Source organism: Genypterus blacodes, unplaced genomic scaffold, assembly GCF_046128005.1.
Source record: "Genypterus blacodes isolate CSIRO-AG114 ecotype Tasmania unplaced genomic scaffold, CSIRO-AGI_Gbla_v1 ptg000017l_1, whole genome shotgun sequence".
NCBI classification, from domain to species: Eukaryota; Metazoa; Chordata; class Actinopteri; order Ophidiiformes; family Ophidiidae; genus Genypterus; species Genypterus blacodes.
In genome coordinates this window covers 6,299,913-6,323,682 of record NW_027466831.1, presented here as the reverse complement: position 1 = coordinate 6,323,682, position 23,770 = coordinate 6,299,913, and the positions used below count along the sequence as shown (strand labels likewise).

General features: G+C 47.8%; 5 protein-coding genes across 6 annotated transcripts; 3 read left to right on the top strand and 2 right to left on the bottom strand.

Annotated features, from left to right (window-relative positions):
* Positions 1 to 28: 28 nt before the first annotated feature.
* On the bottom strand, positions 29 to 2,200 carry vhl (von Hippel-Lindau tumor suppressor). The gene is made up of 3 exons (XM_076141427.1): positions 1,740 to 2,200; positions 1,404 to 1,526; positions 29 to 1,172 (listed from the first exon to the last, which is right to left on the bottom strand). The coding sequence occupies exons 1-3, from the start codon at positions 1,924 to 1,926 to the stop codon at positions 979 to 981; spliced, it is 504 nt and encodes a 167-aa protein (XP_075997542.1). The 5' UTR covers positions 1,927 to 2,200; the 3' UTR covers positions 29 to 978.
* A 297-nt stretch (positions 2,201 to 2,497) lies between these two features.
* Positions 2,498 to 5,988, top strand: rft1 (RFT1 homolog). The gene is made up of 10 exons (XM_076141037.1): positions 2,498 to 2,774; positions 2,889 to 2,974; positions 3,067 to 3,189; positions 3,305 to 3,596; positions 3,681 to 3,815; positions 4,049 to 4,309; positions 4,416 to 4,560; positions 4,846 to 4,951; positions 5,038 to 5,287; positions 5,458 to 5,988. Exons 1-10 carry the CDS (start codon positions 2,712 to 2,714, stop codon positions 5,620 to 5,622), a joined length of 1,626 nt encoding a protein of 541 aa, XP_075997152.1. The 5' UTR covers positions 2,498 to 2,711; the 3' UTR covers positions 5,623 to 5,988.
* A 383-nt stretch (positions 5,989 to 6,371) lies between these two features.
* On the top strand, positions 6,372 to 7,672 carry mustn1a (musculoskeletal, embryonic nuclear protein 1a). The gene is made up of 3 exons (XM_076141040.1): positions 6,372 to 6,731; positions 6,848 to 6,971; positions 7,101 to 7,672. The coding sequence occupies exons 1-3, from the start codon at positions 6,723 to 6,725 to the stop codon at positions 7,196 to 7,198; spliced, it is 231 nt and encodes a 76-aa protein (XP_075997155.1). The 5' UTR covers positions 6,372 to 6,722; the 3' UTR covers positions 7,199 to 7,672.
* Positions 7,673 to 7,681: 9 nt separating this feature from the next.
* Positions 7,682 to 12,767, bottom strand: ruvbl1 (RuvB-like AAA ATPase 1). Of its 2 annotated transcripts, none has more exons than XM_076141039.1 (10): positions 12,473 to 12,767; positions 11,034 to 11,120; positions 10,789 to 10,921; positions 9,831 to 9,982; positions 9,561 to 9,650; positions 8,879 to 9,028; positions 8,709 to 8,772; positions 8,336 to 8,637; positions 8,164 to 8,255; positions 7,682 to 8,059 (listed from the first exon to the last, which is right to left on the bottom strand). In XM_076141039.1, exons 1-10 carry the CDS (start codon positions 12,611 to 12,613, stop codon positions 7,900 to 7,902), a joined length of 1,371 nt encoding a protein of 456 aa, XP_075997154.1. In that variant the 5' UTR covers positions 12,614 to 12,767; the 3' UTR covers positions 7,682 to 7,899. The 2 variants fall into 2 exon arrangements, with proteins under 2 accessions (XP_075997154.1, XP_075997153.1); XM_076141038.1 differs by lacking the exon at positions 12,473 to 12,767 and adding an exon at positions 11,505 to 11,866.
* Positions 12,768 to 12,928: 161 nt separating this feature from the next.
* On the top strand, positions 12,929 to 21,774 carry eefsec (eukaryotic elongation factor, selenocysteine-tRNA-specific). The gene is made up of 7 exons (XM_076141245.1): positions 12,929 to 13,730; positions 15,068 to 15,275; positions 15,422 to 15,518; positions 15,981 to 16,145; positions 16,607 to 17,245; positions 18,741 to 18,897; positions 20,233 to 21,774. Exons 1-7 carry the CDS (start codon positions 13,427 to 13,429, stop codon positions 20,406 to 20,408), a joined length of 1,746 nt encoding a protein of 581 aa, XP_075997360.1. The 5' UTR covers positions 12,929 to 13,426; the 3' UTR covers positions 20,409 to 21,774.
* The last annotated feature ends 1,996 nt before the right edge of the window (positions 21,775 to 23,770 follow it).

The window sequence follows — 23,770 nt, the reverse complement described above, 5'->3', positions numbered from 1 at the left end:
CAACAAAGAACACACTTCTCACCTCCTGTCAAACTATTTAATATTGCTTTTATTTATATTTTTACTAAATATAAACAATGAAAGTCATTGCGATACAGCAGTTATACAATTTGTTTTACATGTGAAACAACTTTGTGTTTTAATTTAGAGATACGAAGACAAAAACAGAGCTCCTCGGGCCGTTTCATGACCGCGTCTCGACACAGGGACAGTGATTTCTCTTCACCGTTGAATTCAGACTCCAAACGTCCAAACACAAGTTGCTGTAACATACATGAATACTTGTGCAGGATAGGAGCTGCTGATTGGTCATGACACTGGACAGGTAGACACACTTCTGTCATATTCCAAAATATAAAGAAAAAACACTTCTGACATTTCTGAGACACCTGTTGTGACAATAAGACTTGCATATTTCTTTAAATTTATATTAATGTAAACATTGTGGTAATCAGATCTGAATATTGACTATTGATAACAAAAAACTTGGTCACTTAGTGGAACTACAACTTCCTTTATGGAATTGAATTTGACAAAGCCTGGATATATGGCAAACTGAGTGTGTAGGGTTTAGCAGAGCAGAGTGTTCAGACAGGTGTCAGTTTTCTTTGTGGATCATCACCAATATCATTTACATTAATTAACCTTGCAGATTCTTGACATTTCACAGAAAGGATAAATTCTAGTTGATAACACACACACTGTCATTACAGTATATCACAAACGCTCCTGCTGAGAGGTAAAAGGTGCCCAAAGTTGGTCTGCTGAAGAGAGAATACATGTTTCAAACCAGTGAGTGAACACAGCAGCAGGTCCCACAGGTCAACAGCTGCCAATTATTTGAGAAAAACCCTCACCTTTGACCTTATTTCTCTACTATTATGACATCCTTCCTTTCTGACATTGTGTGATACATTGACACAGCTGACACACGTTCGCCATCAAAGTGATCAATATGCTGCTGCAGAGTGGCGTGCCTCATTCCTCCTGTCCTTGCATCCTTTGAAGCAGGTATTGCTCTACCCGCTGGTTCATCCTCTGGAGATCTTTCTGCGCACTGGGCTGATCTTCCAGCTCCTCGTGAAGGCAACGGCCGATTTCCAAACTCCTGTAGTCCTCCGGCCGTACCAGGCGACGGACCACCTGGAGAGCGCGGTCTTTCAGGGTGTAAACTGTAGAAAACAAGACAATTGCTTGTCAAATGTTTGGGAATGCTTAAGAAATGACCAGCATATTCATTTATTTGGACAGATGATTATAATGTAAGAGGAATACAGGGCAAAAAAGCAGAACTTTATTTGCTGTATACAGGGTTTGAAAGTCCTTCAGTAGTTCAGATCCCCAACTGTATAATTCATTGCACTGACTCATAAGGATCATCATTCATATCTGGCTGATCTCACCTGGTAAAGTGATGTTGACAAATGTGGTTTGTCCTTCCTCTACTGGCTTAGCGACGAACAAGGCTTTGGAGTTCACGTTCAGTGGCTCGTCAGTTTCTGCATCTCTGAACATCCATGGATGGCCTAAGAGGAAGATACACATTTCAGATGTTTAGATCATACAGTAATAAATGACTGAATGTCTTCATAAACTGCAAATCAGCACATCAAGAGCTGAAGTGACGTGGTCAGATTATGTGCGTTTTGACATCACGTTTGTTTAACATGGCAGATCAAACCGGAGCCTTTCAAATGAAGATGAAACGACGATTTGAATGATAACAACACGATATTTACCCACGAATGTTGCCACTTCTCGTCCCGTCCGTGGCTGTAACTCTTCATATGGTCGTGGTTCTCCGTGGAAATCGATCCATAGCGGTCGCACGACTCGGGGGCTCCAGTTTCGGAACACTGCGGTCACGGCGAGGCGACTGTTGAGGGACCGAACCAGCGCCGACCGCTCGGCTTCGCCCTGAGGCATCGCTGCTGCTGCTGCTTGCTGTTGGCGTAGCAAACACGGAAGGCTTACATACTCTAGTAGTGTAATGTACCTAATGTACTATAATGCCAGCCGCTGTCGACGCAGTGACTTCGGTCGTGTATCTAATGATGTCTGCTAAATCCGCGCAACAAGACAGCGTCTTCTATAGCAATAATCTTTCAATAATACTGCAGAGAAAATCGTCTCTACTTGCAGCTCACTGTTTACATTACCTTCCTTTACTTTTCTTCTTCATTGGTTTGTCGTGAACTAAAGGCAGGGAAGACGTACGACTGCCCCTATCGGTCAGAAGTGGTAATTGGCAGTTGTTTTGCGCTAACGTTTGCATCAAATATCATCAAATACAACTCCTTGACGTTATTTCTCAATATTTCTCAATGTTGTTTGCAATATTCACGTTAATGTCGGCAGATATGAACTGTTCAGACACGCCACCACCATTCATCTCGCAGTACAATAAATTGTCAGTCGGATGGTTTCGCCCTCTAGCGGCGTGAAGTAGAAACACATGCGCTCAGTTTACGTCACCACGTAACGTAAATCCCTTACAATGTGTACGGAAGTGAAGCGTCTGTCGCTGTCTCTTACGTTAGGATTTGCGTTTGTTGTTTTTAAAGTGGCCAAACCTGCCGTTTGTTTTCCTGCTAAAGATTTGGCAGTCACCTTGTTGACTTGATAATGAAATTATTTACCTGGTGTGCAGAAGAAAGCTGAGAGTGAGTCAAGAAGGAGCAGTTTTCAGCCGGTGAGGGGGAAAGTTCACCATGAGCTCTCAGGATGTACTGCAGAATGCCTCCACTCTGGCGTCGTATAATGTAGTATTACAGGTAAACGAGCAGCTTGTTTCACTCATCTGGATGTCCAATGTATGATATTAATGTGTGGACGAACGAAATATGGTATTATAAACTATAAATGTGGTTTCCTTGGCTTGATCCTAGGTGATGTTCCGGGTGCTCACCTTCTTTCTAAACGCTTTCACTCTGCGGTTTGTGTCTAAAGAGCTGATCGGGGTCGTCAACGTCAGGTAATGACACACAGGGACACAGAGCCGGAGAGAGAGTGCAGCTTGGTGGTATGTGGTTGCAGCTTCTTTAACGTGTGTGTTTGTATATGCAGGCTTACGCTGCTGTATTCCACATTAGTGTTCTTATCCAGGGAGGCCTTCCGGAAAGCCTGCTTGAGTGGGGGATCTGGGAAAAGCCATAACTGGAGACAAGTTATTAACCTGCTATGGCTGACGTGAGTTGATATTACAGAAAATATATATACAAGCATTCTGAAACCACATGACAGACACCAGTCCAGATGTTACCTCTGTGTCCTGCCTCTGTCTCTCTCCCCCCTCTCCTTAAAGGTTCCCCCTGGGTTTGATCTGGGCCTCCCTGCTGGTCTGTGTGTGGCTGTGGCTCCTGGAGGTTCCAGATCCGAAGGCGATTCCTTATTATGGCCCGGCTGTGTGTTTGTTTGCCTCAGCAGCGGTGCAGGAGCTTCTGGCTGAGCCCCTCTGGGTTCTGGCCCAAGCACACATGTTTGTCCGGCTGAAGGTGGTCGCAGAGAGCCTGGCGATGGTTGCTAAGTGCAGCGTAACCGTGGTGCTGGTAGTGTGTGCTCGTCAGTGGGGCCTTTACATCTTCTCTCTGGCTCAGGTAAAAACTGAGCTCATCTCTTCTTATAGTTGCTGTCAGCACTTTTCCATACTTGTTGACGTTAAATCCATGATCTTTCCTTAGTTGATCTACACAGGATTCCTGGTGCTTTGCTATGTGGTCTACTTCCTTCGGTTCCTGGGATCTGAGAAGGCAACCCAGATGTGTTTTCCTCTGCTTCGCGTTGGAGATCTGCTGCCATCCAGAGCTGATGGAGAGGTAGCGTCAGCATTTAGTCATAGTATTCCAGAGGTTTGGAAAATAGGGTTAAGGTTAGAGTGGGAATTACTTTTCAGAGTCTGACTTATAATGTGGTCTAATATGATACAAACTCATACATCACTCAGATGTTTAACCCACATCTCATTCTGCACGTTTGTTATCTCAGTACATTCAGCCGAGCTTCCTTGACTCAATGTCGTGTCAGCTTCTCTCTGCTGTTGTGTTTGTAGCCTCTGATCAACTGGACTCTTGCTCGGCTGACGTGGAGCTTCTATAAGCAGTCCTTCCTGAAGCAGATCCTGACGGAGGGCGAGCGCTACGTCATGACCTTCTTGAACGTCCTCAGCTTTGGCGACCAGGGCGTTTACGATATCGTCAACAATCTGGGCTCCATGGTGGCGCGCTTCATCTTCCTGCCCATCGAGGAAAGCTTCTACATCTTCTTCGCCAAAGTGCTGGAGCGAGGCCGCAGTGTCAAGAGTCAGAAACAGGTCTGAACCTCAGAAATGAACTCAACTCTTCTTCGTGGAAGTGCTTGGCGAAAGCTTCTTTTTTCATGTCGCTGTGTTCTTCCCTCATGGTGGTTTCGATCTAAAGGAGGACGTCGCCATAGCAGCAGAGGTCCTGGAGCGCCTGCTGAAGCTGGTGCTGGTGATTGGTCTGATCATCGCCGTGTTTGGTTACGCCTATTCTCACCTGGCACTGGACATTTACGGCGGCTCTCTGTTGAGCAGTGGGGCCGGTCAGTGAGTTACAATACTGTCACCAAATAAAGACCTGTGTGTGTGTGTGTGTGTGTGTGTGTGTGTGTGTGTGTGTGTGTGTGTGTGTGTGTGTGTGTGTGTGTGTGTGTGTGTGTGTGTGTGTGTGTGTGTGTGTGTGTGTGTGTGTGTGTGTGTGTGTGTGTGTGTGTGTGTGTGTGTGTGTGTGTGTGTGTGTGTGTGTGTGTGTGTGTGTGTGTGTGAACATTTCTATTTCTCTTTTGCTTGGTGTTGTCAAATCAATGTATCATCTAAACTCTCTGAAGGACCCACTTTGCTGCGATGCTACAGCTGCTACGTCCTCCTGCTGGCTGTAAACGGCGTGACAGAGTGCTTTGTGTTTGCTGCCATGAGCCAAGAAGAAGTTGACAAGTAAGAGGGTAGACACACACACACACACACACACACACAATGTCTCATAATGTCTCATACTGTCTGGTTTGTGCTGTGTCCCTCAGGTACAACGTGGTGATGTTGGGCCTGTCCGTGTCTTTCCTGTCCCTGTCCTACATGCTGACCTGGTGGGCCGGAGGCGTCGGCTTCATCCTGGCCAACTGCCTCAACATGGGCCTCCGCATCACGCACAGCCTCCTTTACATCCACCGATACTTCCGCTCCAGTCAGTGGACGCCTCTGCGGGGGTTGTTGCCCTCCCCCCTCCTGCTGCTGGCGCTGGGCCTCAGTGCCGTCATCACAGCTCTGTCTCAGGTCTGTCCCGGGTCTTCTTCTTCACTCAAGATCTGTCTGGATTGGGACTTAATCGCTATTTTATCAATTATTTCCTCCCCTATAAAATCTGCTATAGATACCAATGATAAACTCTGTATCAGTCCCTGCATTCTGTCCTGTCCCTGAGCTTGTTTCCTGTCTGTCTCCAGGCCGTCTTCTGCTGTGACAGCGGCTGGTTGTTCAGACTGGTCCACGTGGCGGTGGGAGCAGCTTGTCTGGCGTTTGTGCTCGCCGCCGTCGTCCTCACGGAGACTCGTCTGGTTCTGTTCGTGAGGACTCAGCTCTTGCCCAGCTACAGGAAGAAACACACCTAAACAAGCCGGGGTGGAGATGGACGTTACTGAGTGGAAAGTAGAGACGCGGCCTGCTGGACTGGCTGTCAAAGCAGCGAGGGGGCGGAGCTTTGAGAGACCTTACGTGCCTGTGATGTTACGTTATACTGGATCATTCCGGGGTCGGTGCAAATAATTATGAAGAACAAGTTTTGACCATTTTGGAGGCAGATTATAGCAATTATTATATTTGAGTCAACCATGAATGTACAGTTGATGTTAAACTATTTTAATGACGTCTCTCTTGTCTTTCCATTGTAAACCATGACACAAGGAGATCAGCTTTTGATCCTTTTGATCCAAGATGACACTTTTTTCTACACCACAAATAAACAAATCATGCTGTAATGTTTGCTCAGATACATTTTATAACATTTCTCTCATTATCAGTGTTGCATCTTTATATAGAGTAAGTCATATATAGACTTAACTGTTTAACTCAATGCTGTGACTTCTGGTTTTCGTTATTCCCAGGTGGGATTTCGGCAATTTGTGGACACGTTGCCAGGAAATATTTTCTGTTTATTTGTCTGCATGGAGTGCCACTGAAATTAGGGTCCCCCAGGGGAGAATAATGATGTAACTATGGAAACAGGAAGGGGTGGGAACATTCTTGTAATCCTGGGCGATGCCTGTCCTCATCTCTGTGCTCATATCTATACATAAGTCACTGCATTATGTGAAGTTTAGGAGTTTAAGTTTATGTTACATTGAAGGCGGTTGTGCTTTGAGACTTCAGCATGAGGGAGACGACAAAGGGACGGACTTCATTTGTCCTCCTCTGGAATTTAGTCGGAGGAACTTTATGTTGACAGAAGGACTTTTTAGCAGTGATGTCATCCTCCTCCTCCTCCAGTGGAGCAGCAGAGGAGGCAGCCATGAGAGAAACCAGAGGGGGGGAAAACAGACAAGAGGAGGAGTCTTGACGTCATCTGTTTGGCTTGGACGGATTTATTGTCCACTGGAGAATCACTGCAAGGTTGTGTGTGTGTGTGTATGTGGGGCTGAGACATAGAGAAGAAGAGTTGACGGAGAGCAGAAGTCCCAACAAGATATCAGCAACAAGATACTGTCCCACCAACATGTCTCAGGTAAGACTCATTCAATTTAACTTTATTAGCGTCAAATCACAACAAACTTTACATACACAAGCACTTGGCTTGGGTGGGTGTTTGTGGTGTTTCCGTGACGTGTTCCTCCTCTTCAGCCAGGTCAGGAGGAAGAAGAGCAGCGCCCCGAGGTGACGGCCGAGGAGCTGATTGGAGCGAAGGACAAACTGGGCTCAAGCGGACCGGCGAAGAGCAAGACGTTCGAGGTGATGGAGGAGTGTGGTAAGTTTCCACTCCATGTTCAGGGGGGCAGAGGAGGGTGGTGGTGATGATGAAGAGGGCCCTCCTGTCAAACTGTGTTCCTCCCCTCAGTGAACTGTAGTTTGTGTCTGTGTGTGTGTGTCCTCGCAGAGAAGGTGGGCAAAACGGCTCCGTCTGTGTTTAGCGGCGTGCGCTCAGGAGGCGAGACCGCTCTCAACACGCGCTCGGCTAAACCAATCAGGAAGTAGCGGGAGACGAGGCTCAACCGTGATTGGACAGCACCTGTTCGACAGCTGTGGTTGCCCCGCCCATTACCTTTATATTTTGCACTAAAATGCTTTTTACGACACATTTATCAGACTTGCACATTGAGATGAAGAACCTTTTTTCTCCTCTTTAAAACGCAGATATTTTGCTAATCTCTTCAGTATTATCGCCATTTCTCATTAGAATGCATCCCGTTTTTATAGTGCTGGTACATTTCTACTTATCTACTCTATCGTATAAACAATAGCAAAACAAGTTGTATTTGATTGCTGTTCTTTCCTCCCTAAAATAACTTAGTTTTATCCTGCAAGCTGAAATGTCTGGCAGTTTATTAAAGCACCAAAATAGGCTAAGAAACATCGATAAAACAAATGTTTCATGTCATTAAATATGCTTGTGCTGCTCAAAGGAACATTCTGTACCAATCTAAATAAAATAAAAAAACTTTAATTCAAGTCAATTTGTTTTCTCTTTTATTCCAAAAGAAATCATTTTCATCAACAAATAGAATGAATAAACCTTAAAAGTTTTTTGAACAAAACTTCTACAGTAAACGAGGCACAGGCGGGGAAACTGGAGTGACCATGAGGGAGATTAAAGTTTGTCAAAATGTAAAGAAAGACAACAAAGTGAACCATCAACAACAGTCTGCAGTAAGAAAGGAAAAGGGAGGAATTTGCTTTCACTTCATGAACTTGTGATGTTGGTCTTGGAGGATCTTGGCGGAGGATTTGGCGTCATAGAAGAGCTCGTTTATTTCCTCTACCTGCTCCCTCTCTACGTTCTCTTTCCCCTGGACGCGACCCAGCAGGCTGGCTGGGGTCAACAGCTGGACGGCGTACCTGAGGACAGGAAACAAGGCCCAATCAGTACACGCACTATTCCACCAGCGAATTAAGAGCTGCCTGACACAAACCCCATTTCACCGGTTTAAGCGTCTCTTTACCTGAGTGTGCTCTTGGTGCCGATCTCTGCCAGGCGAGAAAGTGCATCCTCGCTGATTGTAATCCCCTCGATCTGAGCTCGGATCTTGATGATCTGCAAACCGCACCGACATTAGGGACACAAGCGCACGAGCAGACTGTGCAGATGTCACAAAGTAACGCCGTCACGCTCACCTGCTTCATCTCCTGCGGCGTGTACAGCATGGTGCGGATGATCAGCACTCGGTCCAGCAAATCCAAAGGAATCCCGTGTGGTGAGCTGATGTCCTCCGTTCCCCTGATGAGACACTTTCCTCTGTTGGAGGCGAACACGACGATGGGGGCGATTGTGCTCTCCAGAGCCCGGTGGAGGTAGGCGAAACATTCGATGTCCAGCATGTGCACCTCGTCCACAAACAGCACGCCGGGCACCAGCTCGGCCACGCCCTGGTCAATGTAGCGATTCACCACCTTGTTGATCTCGGCGCGCAGCTTGTCTGCAATAGAAGAGCACAGGGTGAAGGAAGGTGCTGATGTCCGGAGCAGGATTACTCAGACTTTTCCTTACCTGTGATCTCTGTCTTTTTGGGCTTCATCAGCTGTCCCATCATGGAGAGAATATCCTGGCCTCCCTAAGGTGAAACGGTCAAAGAATCAGAGAGATAACGCTGTGGTTGTGTCCTGACTGGGATGGCTGGCACTCCTTTCATGTCGTTACACGCGGTTGCCGTTACGTACCTGGGGTCTGGCGTTTGCAACGTCCAGATCGTGCAGTGTGACATCTTGGACGATCTCTTTCTTCTTGTGGACGTCACCTTTGGGCAGTGGCACGTACTCTTCCGCCTCCAGGTCAAACTCTGTTGCAAAGGTGTCACAGCGACCTTGTCTCTGCAAAGACACGGGTATAAAGAGAGCTTTAATAAGAAGATAATGAAGAGGAAAAGCCCTAAAACCATACCGACTGCTGCGAACTGTGTCTTTGGGGGAGAGGAGGAGGAGGAAGAGGAGGGGGGAGAGCAGGTGTATGACTGAACCCAGCACAGAGCGAAGGGCACGAGGCTGAAGGATGAAAGAGTTAGAGGAGGCAGGGTCATGAGGCGGCTGTCAACAGTAACAAATGTGGCGTCCAGCCCGGCCTCCTGACCGGAGTCGCCCCGCGCCCCCACCCGCCGCTCCCCCGGCCCACCTGCGCCGATTAAAGGAGCCGTCAACACAGCCTGTCAACGCAGGCCACAAGGCCCGCCGCTGCTGGAGAGAGATGGAGAGATAGGGCGAGGGCAAGCTTCATTCCAGGGCGCAGTGGAAAGAAATGCAGCAGAGCTTTCATGCAGAGCAGAGAGATGACAGAGTGAGGAGGACAGGCGGGACTCAACAAAGCCACAGTGGGAGCAGTTATTCCTTATTTCATTATCGTCGTTACCTTCACAGCACCACTGTTGGCTTCGATGTAGATGACGTCGCCCACCTCCACGCGCTCCTTCTGGAGGCTCTCGTAAATACTGGGATCCAGCTGAGGAAAAAAGAGAGTTCCATCATCAGTTCGGGGTGCAACGTCGGCGAGTGGATTGTGGGGGAAGCTTTATTGATAACTTATAAGTTTTCCTTCAAACCTGCGTAAATCTATCACAAAACTCATTCTAAATGCCAATTTACGGTACGACCTTGACCTTGACCTATGACCCAAACTGACCTTGAGCTGTTTGGTGCCTTTGCCCGTCTTCAGGCCGATGATGACGTGGCTGATGGTTTTCCCGTAGCCGCCCATGGGATTCTCTGTCTCACAGGGGGTTAACTCGGTCACTTCCCCTTCATACACCTCCTTTGTCTCCTTGATACGCAATCCTAAATGCAGGCGACATGACGGTCAGTATATACACACACACACACACACACACACACACACACACACACACACACACACACACACACACACACACACACACACACACACACACACACACACACACACACACACACACACACACACACACAATCTGGCTTTTATGTTCCTGTATCGAAAGAAGAAAGCACTTGATTACATCGGGAGGACGTGTGTGTGCGTGTGCAGGTCTGAGTTTATCATTCTATGTAACACGATCGCGCTGCAATGCTTGTCCCTCTTTCATGCGGCCCTGTGGCCCCCGAGTCGGAGCAGCACGCAGGTGGCTGGGCTCCCGTGCTTAGGCGGGGGTCGCTTATCGACAGGGTGACGACAACTGCAGAATGCGACCCCCCCCTTACCTCCACCACCCTGCAGATCCTGTTCTAGGGGAGGAGCAAAAGGTGCTGATGCCCACATCTCTGCTTCTCTGCTTCCCCTGAGCTCCATTTCCTTCCTTGCGACAGGTACCATCAGCAGCCAGACAAACAAAGTAACCCCCACCCCACCACCGCTCTAGAAGCTTCCTTCCTTCTCATCGCCGCTCTCACTGATCCCCTTCTTTCTGGTGCTGCCTTTCAGTCTGGTGGGCATCATAATCTTTTTCTTCTTCTTCCCTTTCTACTGGTCAACAACTGTCCTTCAACAGCCCCACTGACAAACACAGCCAGGGACGATTATGATAGAAATCCGTCCCTAATTCCCACGCCACCTTTGTAAAGACTCGCCTGAAGTGAGGATAAAGAAATCAAATCTAAGTGACACTCACCAATAGCCCTCCTGAAATTCTCCATCAGCACCTCTGTCTTCTTGATCTCAGATGAATAGACCTCGCTGCCGACCATGGGGCAGAAAGGAACCTTGTTGCCCAATTCTTGTGCTACAGCCAAGGCTAACGCAGTCTGATGGCAGGAGAGGCAGAAACTGGGGGTTAGGGTTGATCAAATAAAGAAAAACAATAACAATAAGGCCACAGTGTACAGCAAAAACCACAGGATGAACATCACACAGTACCTTTCCTGTGCCGGGGGGCCCAGCCAGCAAAACCGCCCTCCCTGACATCTTCTTTGTACGGATCAATTCAACAATGATGCCACAAGCCTGCAAAGTAAAAGAGACAGATTGTGTTTTAACAGTGATAATACAAACACGCAATTTCTGTTTGATTTCAATGTTATTTGATTCTAATTTTAATTCTAACATCATTCACTGAGAAACCAGCTGGAGATGAGCTCTGCAACCCCTTATGAGCATGTAGATTGAGATGTTAACACTTAGGGAAGTACTGCTCATGATCATCAAGAGTATCTGGATTTCCCTTTAACAGACAACTTCACTTTCACCTCTGACCCTGAGGTGAAGGTTAAACAAGCTTCCTGAGGCAAAAGTGATGCATCCACTGCCTGCAACTGATGAATTGTTGTCCAAAACTTCTCCAATCTGGACATCAATAACCCAAATTATACACTGCACAGCCTCCATTACCTCTCTGGCAGCCTCCTGTCCCACTAGACCGCATGAGGACTGTTTAGCATTCCCTGCATCGTCTAGTCCGAGTCCTTTAACGTGACTGTGAGAGGCGATTCGCTGGGTTTTCGTGTTGCTTTTCACCTCCTCGATCTTCATTGTTGCCATTTCTACAAATCGGCGATGTGACGACAACAACAACAACACAAGCGGGACTAAGATCAAGACTCTAATAAACTGATTGGATTCTTTTACCGCGTCAAACATATATATCCATCTTTAATACGAGAGCGCTTTCTATGGCGTCACACAGCTATCTGACACCATGTAAACACACGTGGAGATCGTTTCCATGCGGGTTGCTATGGAAATTCGGTTGAAGTAATTCACCTAAGTACCGTCTATTTACACCATGACTGTGCGAAGTTATACTGCACGTCTATTGGCTGGAGCTCATGTCAGTTCTCTTCATCAGACGAACCGCGGGACGGGAAAGTTCTCATTTCCGTTTGTGTTTCATTTTCTTTGACGTACTAGAAACTATCAACAACTCGCTCATATGTATATATTAATATTAAACGCAAAATTGAACCAAATCGCGTAGGTATGTTGTATATATTTATGACGTAGACGCTTCATACACCAGACTGATGTTTCTGCTTGTGGCGAGTTCAAGGTCCAAATGGAAATACCGTCCGCTGAGCCTTGACATCTGTGTGGACTGTTGTTAAAGTATAAAGAAACGTATGTAACGAAGGTAGAGATGCTGACATTCTGGGAATTACTGGTTGGATTTGGACGCCAAGTTCACTTTCACCTCTGACCCGAGGGTGAAGGTGTGCAACAGCGACATCACAGGGCTGTTCGGAAACTACTTTCCTCATGCACAAAATGCGCCCACTGCCTGTAATGGATGAATTACTATCCACCAACGCTCTAATCTTGACATTGATAACCCACATAATGTATTATACAGCGGCCATTACCTCTCTGGCAGCCTCCTGTCCCACTAGACCGCATGATGACTGTTTAGCACTCCCGGCCTCGTCTAGCCCGAGTCCTTTGACGTGACTGTGAGGGGCGATCCGCTGGGTTTTCGTGGTGCTTTTCACCTCTTCGATCTTCATTGTTGCTTAATTTCTACAAATCGGCGATGTGAAAACAACTACGGTGGGATTAAAATCGAGTAAATGCTTCCGATGACCCAATTCGATCCTCACAGCGCAATCGGCGCCGAAACTCAAACACAAGAGAAATGTGTTTCCATGCGGGTAACTAGGGAAATGGGAGGAAGTGATTGACCAAAGTTACGCCCATTTACTCCATACAGTAATCCCATTGGACCGTGTGAAGTAATACTGCACGTTTATTGGCTAAAGCGCACGTCAGTTATTGTTGTCAGACCAACCACAGTTTTCATTTCCGTTTGTGTTTCATTTGCTTTGACGTACTAGAAACTACCCACAACTCGCTTGTATGTAAATATTAATCACAAGCGCAAAATAGAACAAAATCACGGAAACGTGTTCTATATATTCAGGTTGTAGCCACTTCATAATTAATTCTTTAATTAACGGGCTTTCGTCATGTTTCCTAGATTCCTTCAAGCTTTAGGTATATTAGGTAGTGTAACACAAGGTTCCGCTTGAAAGCATGTTGTCGTCAGGCTGGTTTTTGCTGAAGTAAGGAAGTCATCTCTCCCAACTGTTTTCATGCCGAATCAAACTTCTCTGTATTCGTCTGCTATGGTGTTTTGACAACAAGAGAGTCAGATAGGGGCGCTTGTTTCCTAGTTCTTCGAGTTTATTGGCGGATGTGAATGAACGTCACGTTTCTAAACAAAACAACAACTCAGACTGATGTTTGTGCTCGTGCTGAGTTCAAGGTCCAACTCAGAATACAGCAAACCACACAGGCGACATTAAACAGCTTTTCAAAAAATGTCAGAATCAGGGGACGGTCGCGGTAAAATCCTGAATTTCAACGTGGGGGTGCTCGGGCATGTAGACAGCGGGAAGACGTCGCTTGCCAGGGCGCTGAGCAGCACCGCCTCCACGGCTGCCTTCGACAAGAACCCGCAGTCCAGGGAGAGGGGCATCACCCTGGATCTGGGCTTCTCCTCCTTCACGGTGGATCTCCCGGAGCACCTGCGGGATTGCGGAGCGACACAGCAGTATGACAGCCTGCAGTTCACCCTGGTGGACTGTCCGGGTCACGCCTCGCTCATCCGGACTATCATTGGAGGTGAGATGTTTAAACTCTCTTCGTGCTTGAGTCAGATATACTGGCTACAGAGCATGATGGGACTTGTTATTGTTGTTGTTGTTGTTGTTGCATAAAGTGTTGCGTCTTGATACAAAGATTTGGATTTGTGTCCCTCCAGAGACACTTAACGATGTGGTGAAAGTCTGAAACAAATGTAAGTTGTTAATTGAGTTAACTTCTAGAAATTAGAATTTGGAGGGACAGACAAATCAAATCATAAGAAAGAGCTCAGAATAGTAGTACATATAGAGCTTCAGCTAATGACTATGTTAATTGTCTATTAATCTTTTCTCATTCTATTAGTTAAACGGTTCATTGAAGGAAATATAATCTTAAAAATCTACAGCCCATAAGATGGAAAAACACCAAACATATGTCTGTCACTTCCACTGATCTATCTGTCACTCACTTACTTTCATGTCGTGCTCACTACTTATCAACCATCCCTTGTACTTTTTTGGGGTACTCTGCAGTTGTTCTGTGTAGCAAATCTGACCTAACCAGCAGAGGGCGCCCTCAGTCAGCATGAAGCCGAGGTGGGCGTCTCATATATGGAATGTTTGATGTATGAAGACGGTGAGTTCAGCGCTCTGGAAGAGATGAAGAAGCACACCCAGAGGGACACAGTCTGTCTTCTGTCTGTCCCCCTTAACATCAGGCACACAACTGTACCAAAAAGCCCCCCCCCTTGCCATTTTTTAAAAAAGCTGATGGAGCACAGACTTCATAAAGGCATATTGTGCTGGGAGTAACGGTGTTTGTATGAAAGCAGGATGGAGTCGCTCAAACGTTCCAGTATTGAGCGATTCAGTGTCGTGTAACATATGTACTGAACCCAGCCAACGAGCCAGTGGGGTGGCACATGCTGTAGATTAGGGAGGAAGGAAGGTGTGGGGATTGGGGTATGTATTAAACTTCCCCTCATGTCCCAAGTGGGGAGAGCACAGGAAAGAGAAGGAGCCAAATAGAAGGAGAGAAACGAGGGGAGCACAGGAAAGAGAGGGAGCCAAAGCCAGGAAAAGAAAAGAGTTAAAGGAAAGACAACCAAGTGAGCCGGAGCTCTAATTTCAACCCTCTAGCCTTTTACTCTTTCTGCCTTTTGTGCTCCCCTCCTTCTTATTTTCTGCTCTTGTTCTGCTGTTATTCTTAGACGTCTGCGTTCATTCCTGTTTGTCCTGCTGTTGTTGGCTTCATAGCAGGCGTCACTCAAGATTTGTATGGAGGCAGAAGTGACAGTCAGTCGCTTTGGGCTCCACTCAGCTCCTCAATCGAAATCAGAACTCTTTCTCATTGTGTCCACTTTGTGTTCTCTGCAGGGGCTCAGATCATTGACCTGATGATGCTGGTGGTGGATGTGGTGAAAGGAATGCAGACTCAGACTGCAGAGTGTCTGCTGATAGGGGAGCTAACCTGCTCCCGCATGGTGGTCGTCCTCAACAAGACAGACTTACTGCCACCCAACAAGCGAGAGAGCGCCATTGAGAAAATGACCAAGAGGCTGCACAAAACACTGGAGGGCACCAGGTACGCACACACATGATGGGAGTGACTTAAAAGTATGTGTGTATCCACTCTCAACCTATGCCAACGTATTAATTAGTGGAACTGTAACTGTAATCATCACCTCATCATCAAAGCACGGTCAAATAACATTCAAAGTTTTTGTGCAGGTTCAAGGATTGTCCCGTGATCGCCGTGGCAGCAAAGCCCGGAGGCCCCGAGGCCCCCGACACAGAGGAGGCGCAGGGCGTGACGGAGTTAATCCAGGTAAAGACGGGAAAGCAGCAGCAGCAGCGGCAGAAATAGAGGGATACATCTGTGTTTGAAAACCAATTTTGTCTTAATTTTATTGCTTGATTTCATGGTGATTTATTACATTTGTCAATCAGGGCCGTTTGTTTTAAACGTTTGATCAGAATGAAACCATGAATTGGTCAAAGGGAGAAATGGCTCTGTAGCCCACAGTGAAGGACGCAGCAGTGTAACCTCCACTCCAGCGTCAGTGTGAGAGACGGTGTACTTGGCAGTCTCAGTGAAACCAAAGTACAGTCAGACTCCACACCGGCCAGATATGGATCTAATTAGGAGCAGTCCCTCTCTTTTATCTGGGTGCATGTGTGTGTTTGTGCGCCTCACAGTCACACGCTTGACCCTGAAATGTTATGACAGTATTATCTTGCGTGCGTGCGTGTGTGTGTTTCTTATTGTGTGTGTGCTTGTCTGTCTCAGCTTTTGAAGAAGCAGACATTCCTCCCTCAGAGGCATCCTGGGGGAGACCTTCTCATGGCGGTGGACCACTGCTTCTCTATCCGCGGTCAGGGAACGGTCATGACTGGAACCATCCTGCAGGGGTCGCTGGCCATCAACGACACCGTGGAAATCCCAGCTCTGAAGGTACGCTGCCCCCGATGTTTACCTGCAGGAAGCGTTCCCGAGTGCTGGGAATGTCTCAGAAGAAGGCAACCGGTGTATCTGAAGGCTGGGGACGAGGAGACATTAGGGGACAAAGAGGAGGAGGAGGAGGAGGAGGAGGAAGAGGATCAGGACAGATCAGGGTCAGAAGATGTGTCAGTTTAAGGTGGGGGGGTCGAAGGGGGGTAATGTAGACCAGGTGCAGCAAAGTACCACTTAAAGTCACGCTCAGCAGTTTTGTGTGCAGTTTTCATTTTCACCTCTTGGAGGCAGCAAACGGCTAAAATAACACTGAGTCTCTGTCACGTCCACACACTTCATTTATCCAGGTGTAACAACAACACACACCATTAATAACACTGTGTCAGTCAAAAATATATAGAGAGATTGATAGGTAAAATAGATTTTTGCCATTTTATTGACCACATTTGTTTGACTGTCAGGTCACCAAGAAGGTAAAGTCCGTGCAAATGTTCCGGAAGCCGGTGCCAGGGGCCATGCAGGGCGACCGCGTGGGCGTGTGTGTGACACAGTTTGACCCTAAGCTGTTGGAGCGTGGCGTAGTGTGCACCCCTGGGTCCCTGCACACCCTCCACGCCGCTGTCATCTCCGTCAGGAAGATCGGCTACTTCAAGGGCTCTCTCGCCACCCGCGCCAAGTTCCACATCACAGTGGGTCACGAGACGGTGATGGGGAAGGTGACCTTCTTCGGCCTGCCGCCCGCCGCCGTCCCCGAGCCCCCCACGGACAATCAACCGCCCCCCGCTGAGCTGCCGGACGCACCCTTCACCTTTGACAGGGAGTACTTCTACCAGGACGAATACGCCACAGGACAGGGAGAGACGGGTTCCGGTCTGGAGCCGCAGCAATGGGCCTTGGTGGAGTTTGAGCGGGCGGTCACGTGTCCCTCGCTCTGCCTGGTGATCGGCTCTAAGCTGGACAGCGACATCCACGCCAACGCGTGTCGGCTGGCCTTCCAAGGGCGTCTGCTGCAGGGCTTTGAAGACAAGAGCTACGCCGAGAGCGCCCTGCCTCGCCTGCGCATCTACAAGACCAAACACAAGGAGGGACAGGTGGAGCGGGTGAGTGTGGACACTCTCAGGTCAAAGGTCACGCCGTTCAATCTTACATCTTTCATTTTCTTCCGTTCAAACTGGTCTTTTCCCTCCTGCCGCCTCAGCTCTGGCTCCTCTGCCCTCTCCGTCACCTCGCGCTCCTCCTGCTCCCGCTTCTCTCGGGGATGTTTGTCATTGCTGGTATCACTGGAGCGCGACTCTGACACGGAACCCCTATTGTATCGGCATAAACACACACGTACACACACACACACACACACACACACACACACACGCGCAAACAAGCAGGCGTATGCTGCCCTGCTGAGCGGTGCGTAAGGTATGGTGGGTATTCGTGCCCTGGCGTGTGCTGGGAATGAGAGGCGTGTGTGTGGCCGCCTGACGCCAGCCGCCCTGTCTGGGTGTGGGATGCTGGCGCTGTTTGGACACACCTGAGTGGCACAGGAATACCCACATGGTTCTAACTGTGCTGCTCCGGCTCGGCATCGTTCCTTCTCTTTCTTCCTCCGGCTTGACTGCTATTCTGCCTTTCATTCTGATCGTATCTCGTCTCCGTGTCTTTTCTCATTCATTACATTTTTTCTCTGAATATTTCAAAGTTTGCGCCGCTGAACTGAACTTTTCTCCGACTTCTCCTTCAGTAGCGCCGCTCTGCACCGTACAGTAAACGTCCCCTGTCGGCCCAGACGCCCTCCTGCAGGGTCACGCTCGGGCCAGGGGTCAAGTGTGTGAACAGATTTTCCCGCTGTTAGCACCTCAGGGCGTCGACAGCTCCAGTCAGCGACTCTGGAGCGTAGCGGCGGGCGCGAGGGAGGTCACGTCATGGTCACGTGACGCAGCGTTCGCCTCTCCCTCCGCCAGAATGCGGCAGTTGTCATTTCCAGAGTGAAGAATTTGCTTAAGGGACACATTGCTGACATTGTTGCGACGTGACGAGCGCGTCCACGTCTGCCAAACATTTACAGCAACTGTGTTATATATTTTTTTTATCAGCACATCAGTCACGCGCCACGGACGGCCGGGGTCAAACATTCAAGAGTGTGTGAGGGTTAGGCAGAGGAGAGAGGAAGAGCTGGCGGTGGGGGTTTGGGTCGGAGACAGAGCGGTGCCCTCCCTTTATCAGATCAGTGGCGGGTTAGAGCGATTTAGCGATGGATGATAAGCGAGGAATACAAACAAATATAGCAAAAATGCGCAGAGGGATGAAAGAGAGAAGAGCGAGACACTCAGGCGGCGGGTCTGAGAGAATGTGGCTGACGAGCAAGCTCCTCTTCCTCACCTTTACATGGCGGAGGTTGTGAAGTCAAGGCAACCTGCGAAATCTAAAGGAGAGAAGCAGGACATCAAACTGAAACACGTGCATGAGTTTGCACAGAGAGAATGAGATCACACGGTTGTTATGACACTGTTTTTATAAGCACTTTTAATTTCTTTTTCCACATTTCATGCTCTGATATGTGTCCTTAAATCCTGAGTCGCCTCTCCGCTCTCTCCCGCTCAGGTGACCGACGATTACACCGTGATCGGCCGGAACCTCTTCAAGAAAGAGACGAACTTGCAGCTCTTCCTGGGGTTGAAGGTCACGCTGTCGACGGGCGAGAGCGGCGTCATCGAGGGCGGGTTCGGCCAGAGCGGGAAGTTCAAGATTCGGGTGCAAGGTAAGGACGTGAGGCGGTCACAGCAGCGCCGCTAAAAGAGCCGATCCCTCTTAACGGAGGGCGGGCGGCACACGTCAAACTCATTTATTGTGGCTTCCAGGGATCTGATGTCGTCTGAGTCTGTGTGTTCATCGTCAGCACACACACAGACACACACACACACACACACACACACACACAGACACACACACACACAGAGCACTTTCTCTTTCCCTCCCTGTTTTTTTTTTGGGGGGGGGGGCTTTTGCGGACGGTTCTTCAGGATGTGGTCGAGAGCGGTAGGCTCGACATCCCAAGCCGCATTCCCAGGATTCCTCTGGGGGATGGCCCGTGTTCCGGGGGAAGTCTGCTCCGTGTTTATTTTACCTTCTGTTGCTTGGAACCGCGGCTCCACACCGGGAGGGAAGAGAAAACAAAAACATTTAGAAAGAGAACCTTGCCTACATCCTCCACGCTGCCCCGCACTCACACACACACACACGCAGACACACGGGCGCACACATACATCACGCATGGACATAAATGCAGGCGTGTCCAACTGAGGTCCTCTGTGGTGTTCAGGACCGGAGGGAACAGCGCCGATCCAGCTTTACCCACTTTTTTTTATAGTCATATTGATTGTGGGACCGTCTAAAACCAACGCAATTTGAGTTCAAAGTGCAGCAGCAGGGTTCTGTGCAGTCATGTTGCATCTGAAATGTAAATGTTGTGTCCACATACTTACCTGGAATGTCATTTGACGTCAAGCGGCTGCATTCAAACCTGTACGCCAGCGTGAGTCATACGGGCCGCAGACATTTTCAGCAGATAGTAGATCAAAAGAAGAGATCTCCGGCTGCCGAGCAACCATAACAACCCTTACATCGGCATAGCGATAACACGAGGAATGCCGGCGCCGCCGTGCATGAGCTCAGCACGTTTCTGTAGTCCACATGCTCGCGACACAGCAAGCAAACACAAGCGCATGATTTCAAATCAATGGCGCAATGCTATAGATGCTACAGGAGAGCGTGTAGATGAAGAACGTTTAGCAGCGGCGGTCAAAGGTCACGGCAGGAACAGAGCGATGAGTGTGTGACTGAGTAGACAGAGGCTGGATGTAAATGTCAGCACCGGTCCAGACTAACGTAGGTAATGAGTATAAGTCAAAGGGTGGAGGAGCGTCTACAGGCCTTCTCCACGTGTTCATCAGCATCATGAGGAAGATGAGGGCATCACTTGATCTTCATAACAACTTTAGGGTAGTTGGAAAATTACAATGTGTGTTTTGGTGTGGTTGATTGGTTTGTAATGATCATAGATGCTAATCGATTTTCCCATTCATCTTCTCTTCAGAGGGTCTTCTCCCAGAGACGAAGCAGACGCTATCCTCCTCCTCCAAGAAGAAGGGAAAGGGCGGCAGCAAAGGAGGAAGCGAAGACGAGCCCAAAACAGATTCCACGCCCGTCGGCATCCACTTGCATTTTAAACGATACGTCTTTGACCCCCATAAGAAGATGGTTCAGTCCTGACCGCAGCCGCTCGAGCTCCTCGTTGACGTATCGCAGTGCCAGAGGCCCGAGAGGCGACGGGAACGCCAGTGGGCTCCGTGCCGCTCACATCGCCTCTTCTCTGCTCAAATCACAAAGAACGGGGTGATGTTGACATCTGTGTCTCATTCACAGAGCTGAGGTGAAACATTTTTGCCCCATTATAAGAGCGGACGCTTGTTCGTCTTTCCCAACCCCATCGCGTGTTTGAGCCTTTGTTGTCCCACTGGAAGCAAAACATCCGCCATTGCTCCAAAGTCTCTACAGATTACCGTGGATTTGCTTCGATCTTTCTGTCCTCCATCTATATTGCCTTCTAGAATTCTTCATCTCTTATTGCCTGATACCAAAATAATTAGTCTCTATTTTACATTTTTTCTGGCAGTAATTTAGACCTGGATTTTTAACCATGAAAATAGTTTATTTCAGAAATTGTTTTGTTCAATCTTGATCCTCTCAGACAGGCAAATCAATCTGAAGCTCTGGCTTTTGTTTTGCGATCCTGAAGTGAAGTACGTTTCACCTGAATCAAGCCATAGCTCAAAGTTTTGCATGAGCCGAATAGGAGTCACTGTTTGCACTATCAGGCCCTGCTGCCGTCTATCTGCCTGTGTGACTTTGGGACGATTTAAACACGCTTTATGGCCGGAATTCCATGAAACAAATGTGATCTCAAGAAACCACTCTATTAAATAAAGCTCAAATAACTTAAATCACTAAAGTGTGTGTGTGTGTGTGTGTGTGTGTGTGTGTGTGTGTGTGTGTGTGTGTGTGTGTGTGTGTGTGTGTGTGTGTGTGTGTGTGTGTGTGTGTGTGTGTGTGTGTGTGTGTGTGTGTGTGTGTGTGTGTGTGTGTGTGTGTGTGTTGTGGCGGCGGTGAGCTTGCAGGCCTCTCCATATGTAGAGTGGTGATGTCACTGGAGCGTCCCTGTGAGCAGCGACTCTATCTCAGCGGGAATCGGTGGAAATTGGAGGGAGAGGGAGGAGCAGGAGGGGACACAGGGAGGATTGTTCCTCTGAGTGACAGGCCTTTCTCCTCTTATCTCCTCTGGTTCCTCTTATAGAAAACCAGACGGGGCGGGAAAGAAAGAAAAAAACAAATCTGTCTCTTTTTACTCGCAACTCTTTCCTGATTTCTCTTCTCTTCATTCCAGTTTTTTTTTTTAAATTGTAATCCCTTTTTTCAATCCATTACCGTCTTGTGTCTAATCACCAGACTGTAACAGACGTGTTTTATTCTCCTGTTGTAACGGCGGTCAGCTCTTGTGTCCCGGGCTCATGATTACACCGACCAGTCACTTATTTTCACTCGTGCTAACCAGCTGTAGGAGTTTAAGATTGAAGTATTGTTTTAATATAAAACTCATTAAAATAATAATATAATCTCTACTTGAATCTGCATCACCAATATTATATCCCATACACACTAATTTAGTTGGAAGTAATCGCCTTCTTGCCTTACGTTTTGTGAATATGCATTTTATTTTAATATACTTGTAAACATGGAATCAATCTGCTTGAGTCTTGTTAGAACATAAACAAGCACAGGTGGAGTAAAGGTGATTATTTTGTCTTATCTATAAAGATCTTGCTGCAATTCATTAATACAGACGCGGGAGTGTGGGGGGCACTGCTTTCCCTCCAGTTTGATTTAATATGCATACTAATCCTGTTGGAGTGTGTGTGTGTGTGTATCTGTGTGTGTGTGTGTGTGAGTGTGAGAGAAACACAACAATTCCTTCTGAGCTTAGGTGAGTAGGTTTGGGTGGATTATATAATCTGCTTTTCGAGCTGTAGAGCTGATTGTGGCAGGAGGAGACAGACAGGGAGGCTATGGGACTGCAGCAAGGAGTGTGTTCTCAGCTCAGTGTAATACACACACACACACACACACACACACACACACACACACACACACACAATGCCATTGAACCAGGAGAAGAGACGACAAGATACCAGACTTGGGATGTGAATTACACTTATTTCCTGAGCCATCACGATTACGACAAACTATAATTTCCCACATGACTTTGCTATAATTGACTCCCCTCTCCCCCCTCACACACATTTTCTCCCTCTTTCTTCACCGAGACAGGAGACGGCCATCGATGTTTTCCCTTCAATAACCCTCTCCTTGTTGTTCCTAACCTGGGGGTCAGCCTAGCTGAGGGTCAACGTCTGAGCTCCCGAATGTTTATAGATGGGGAACCGGACTTAGATGTGCAGAGATAACAAGCAGCCGTGTACGAGACAGAAACAAGGAGGACGGAGAATCGACCACGCGGAGGAGGAGGAGGAGGAGGAGGTGGGTGAGAAATGGTGGTTTAAATTGTGGCGCACTGCGAGGCAGGAGAGATTGAAAAGAGTAATTAGCAGCCATTTGACTGATAAATGGCTGCAACATTAATTAAAAATGTAACCAGAGGGGATGTGATTGAGGCTAATAATGTTCTCCCTCTTTTGCTCAGATATATTCCTGCTTTCTCCCCTCTATTATATTCTCTCATCTATTGTCTGACGGTGTATTTTCTCAGCTCAATAGCTGCTATAGAAATACTAAATTTCACATTTCTCTGCGCCTCATAAGGTTGGTCCCCGTGCAGCTCTGTGGAGGTGTAGCCGGTCATCTCTATACCCACATAATAACCCAGCTCCTCCACACAATCACTCTTTCAGCAGCATTACTGATCATTCTGATGGCAGAGGATGATGCTGTACGTCCCTATCAGGCGACTCGGCGGTGCTAATGAGCACAGGAACAGATAGAATCACCCTCGGCCCCCTCGCTCCGCTCAGACCTCGCCTGCAAATGTAATTAGCTATGATTAAAATGTCCATTGTTTAATTACTACCAACACAGCCTCTTTCGGGACTTCTCCTTCCCTGTGCCTCCTTATCGCCCCATCAGCGGTAAAAGTCTCCTAGTTTTGCCTAACTTATGTGTGTGTGTGTGTGTGTGTGTGTGTGTGTGTGTGAAGTGAGAACAGAAATACAAGCCTGACTACATAATTCAGCTATATACTCTACTTAGCTGTTCTTGAAATGTTATGGTGGCAGAAGTAATATTATTGAAGCATTAACAACAAAACGCCTTGAAATTGTACCCAAGACTAGTTTAACTTACATTTTATGACATTATCTTCCTGCTGTTTCACAAAACTGAGCTAATTTGTATCAGCTGCTAGCGTTCCTTGCAAGCTACAAACTAGCATTGTTGATACAAACTAGCATTGCCTTCTTCTCTACCGTCTGTCGTTACCCAACAAGATGACATGTCAGGCTTTCAAACTTAAAAGCAACAAGATGTCAGCGTTGTTTTCCATTGACTACATCACATTTCACTAT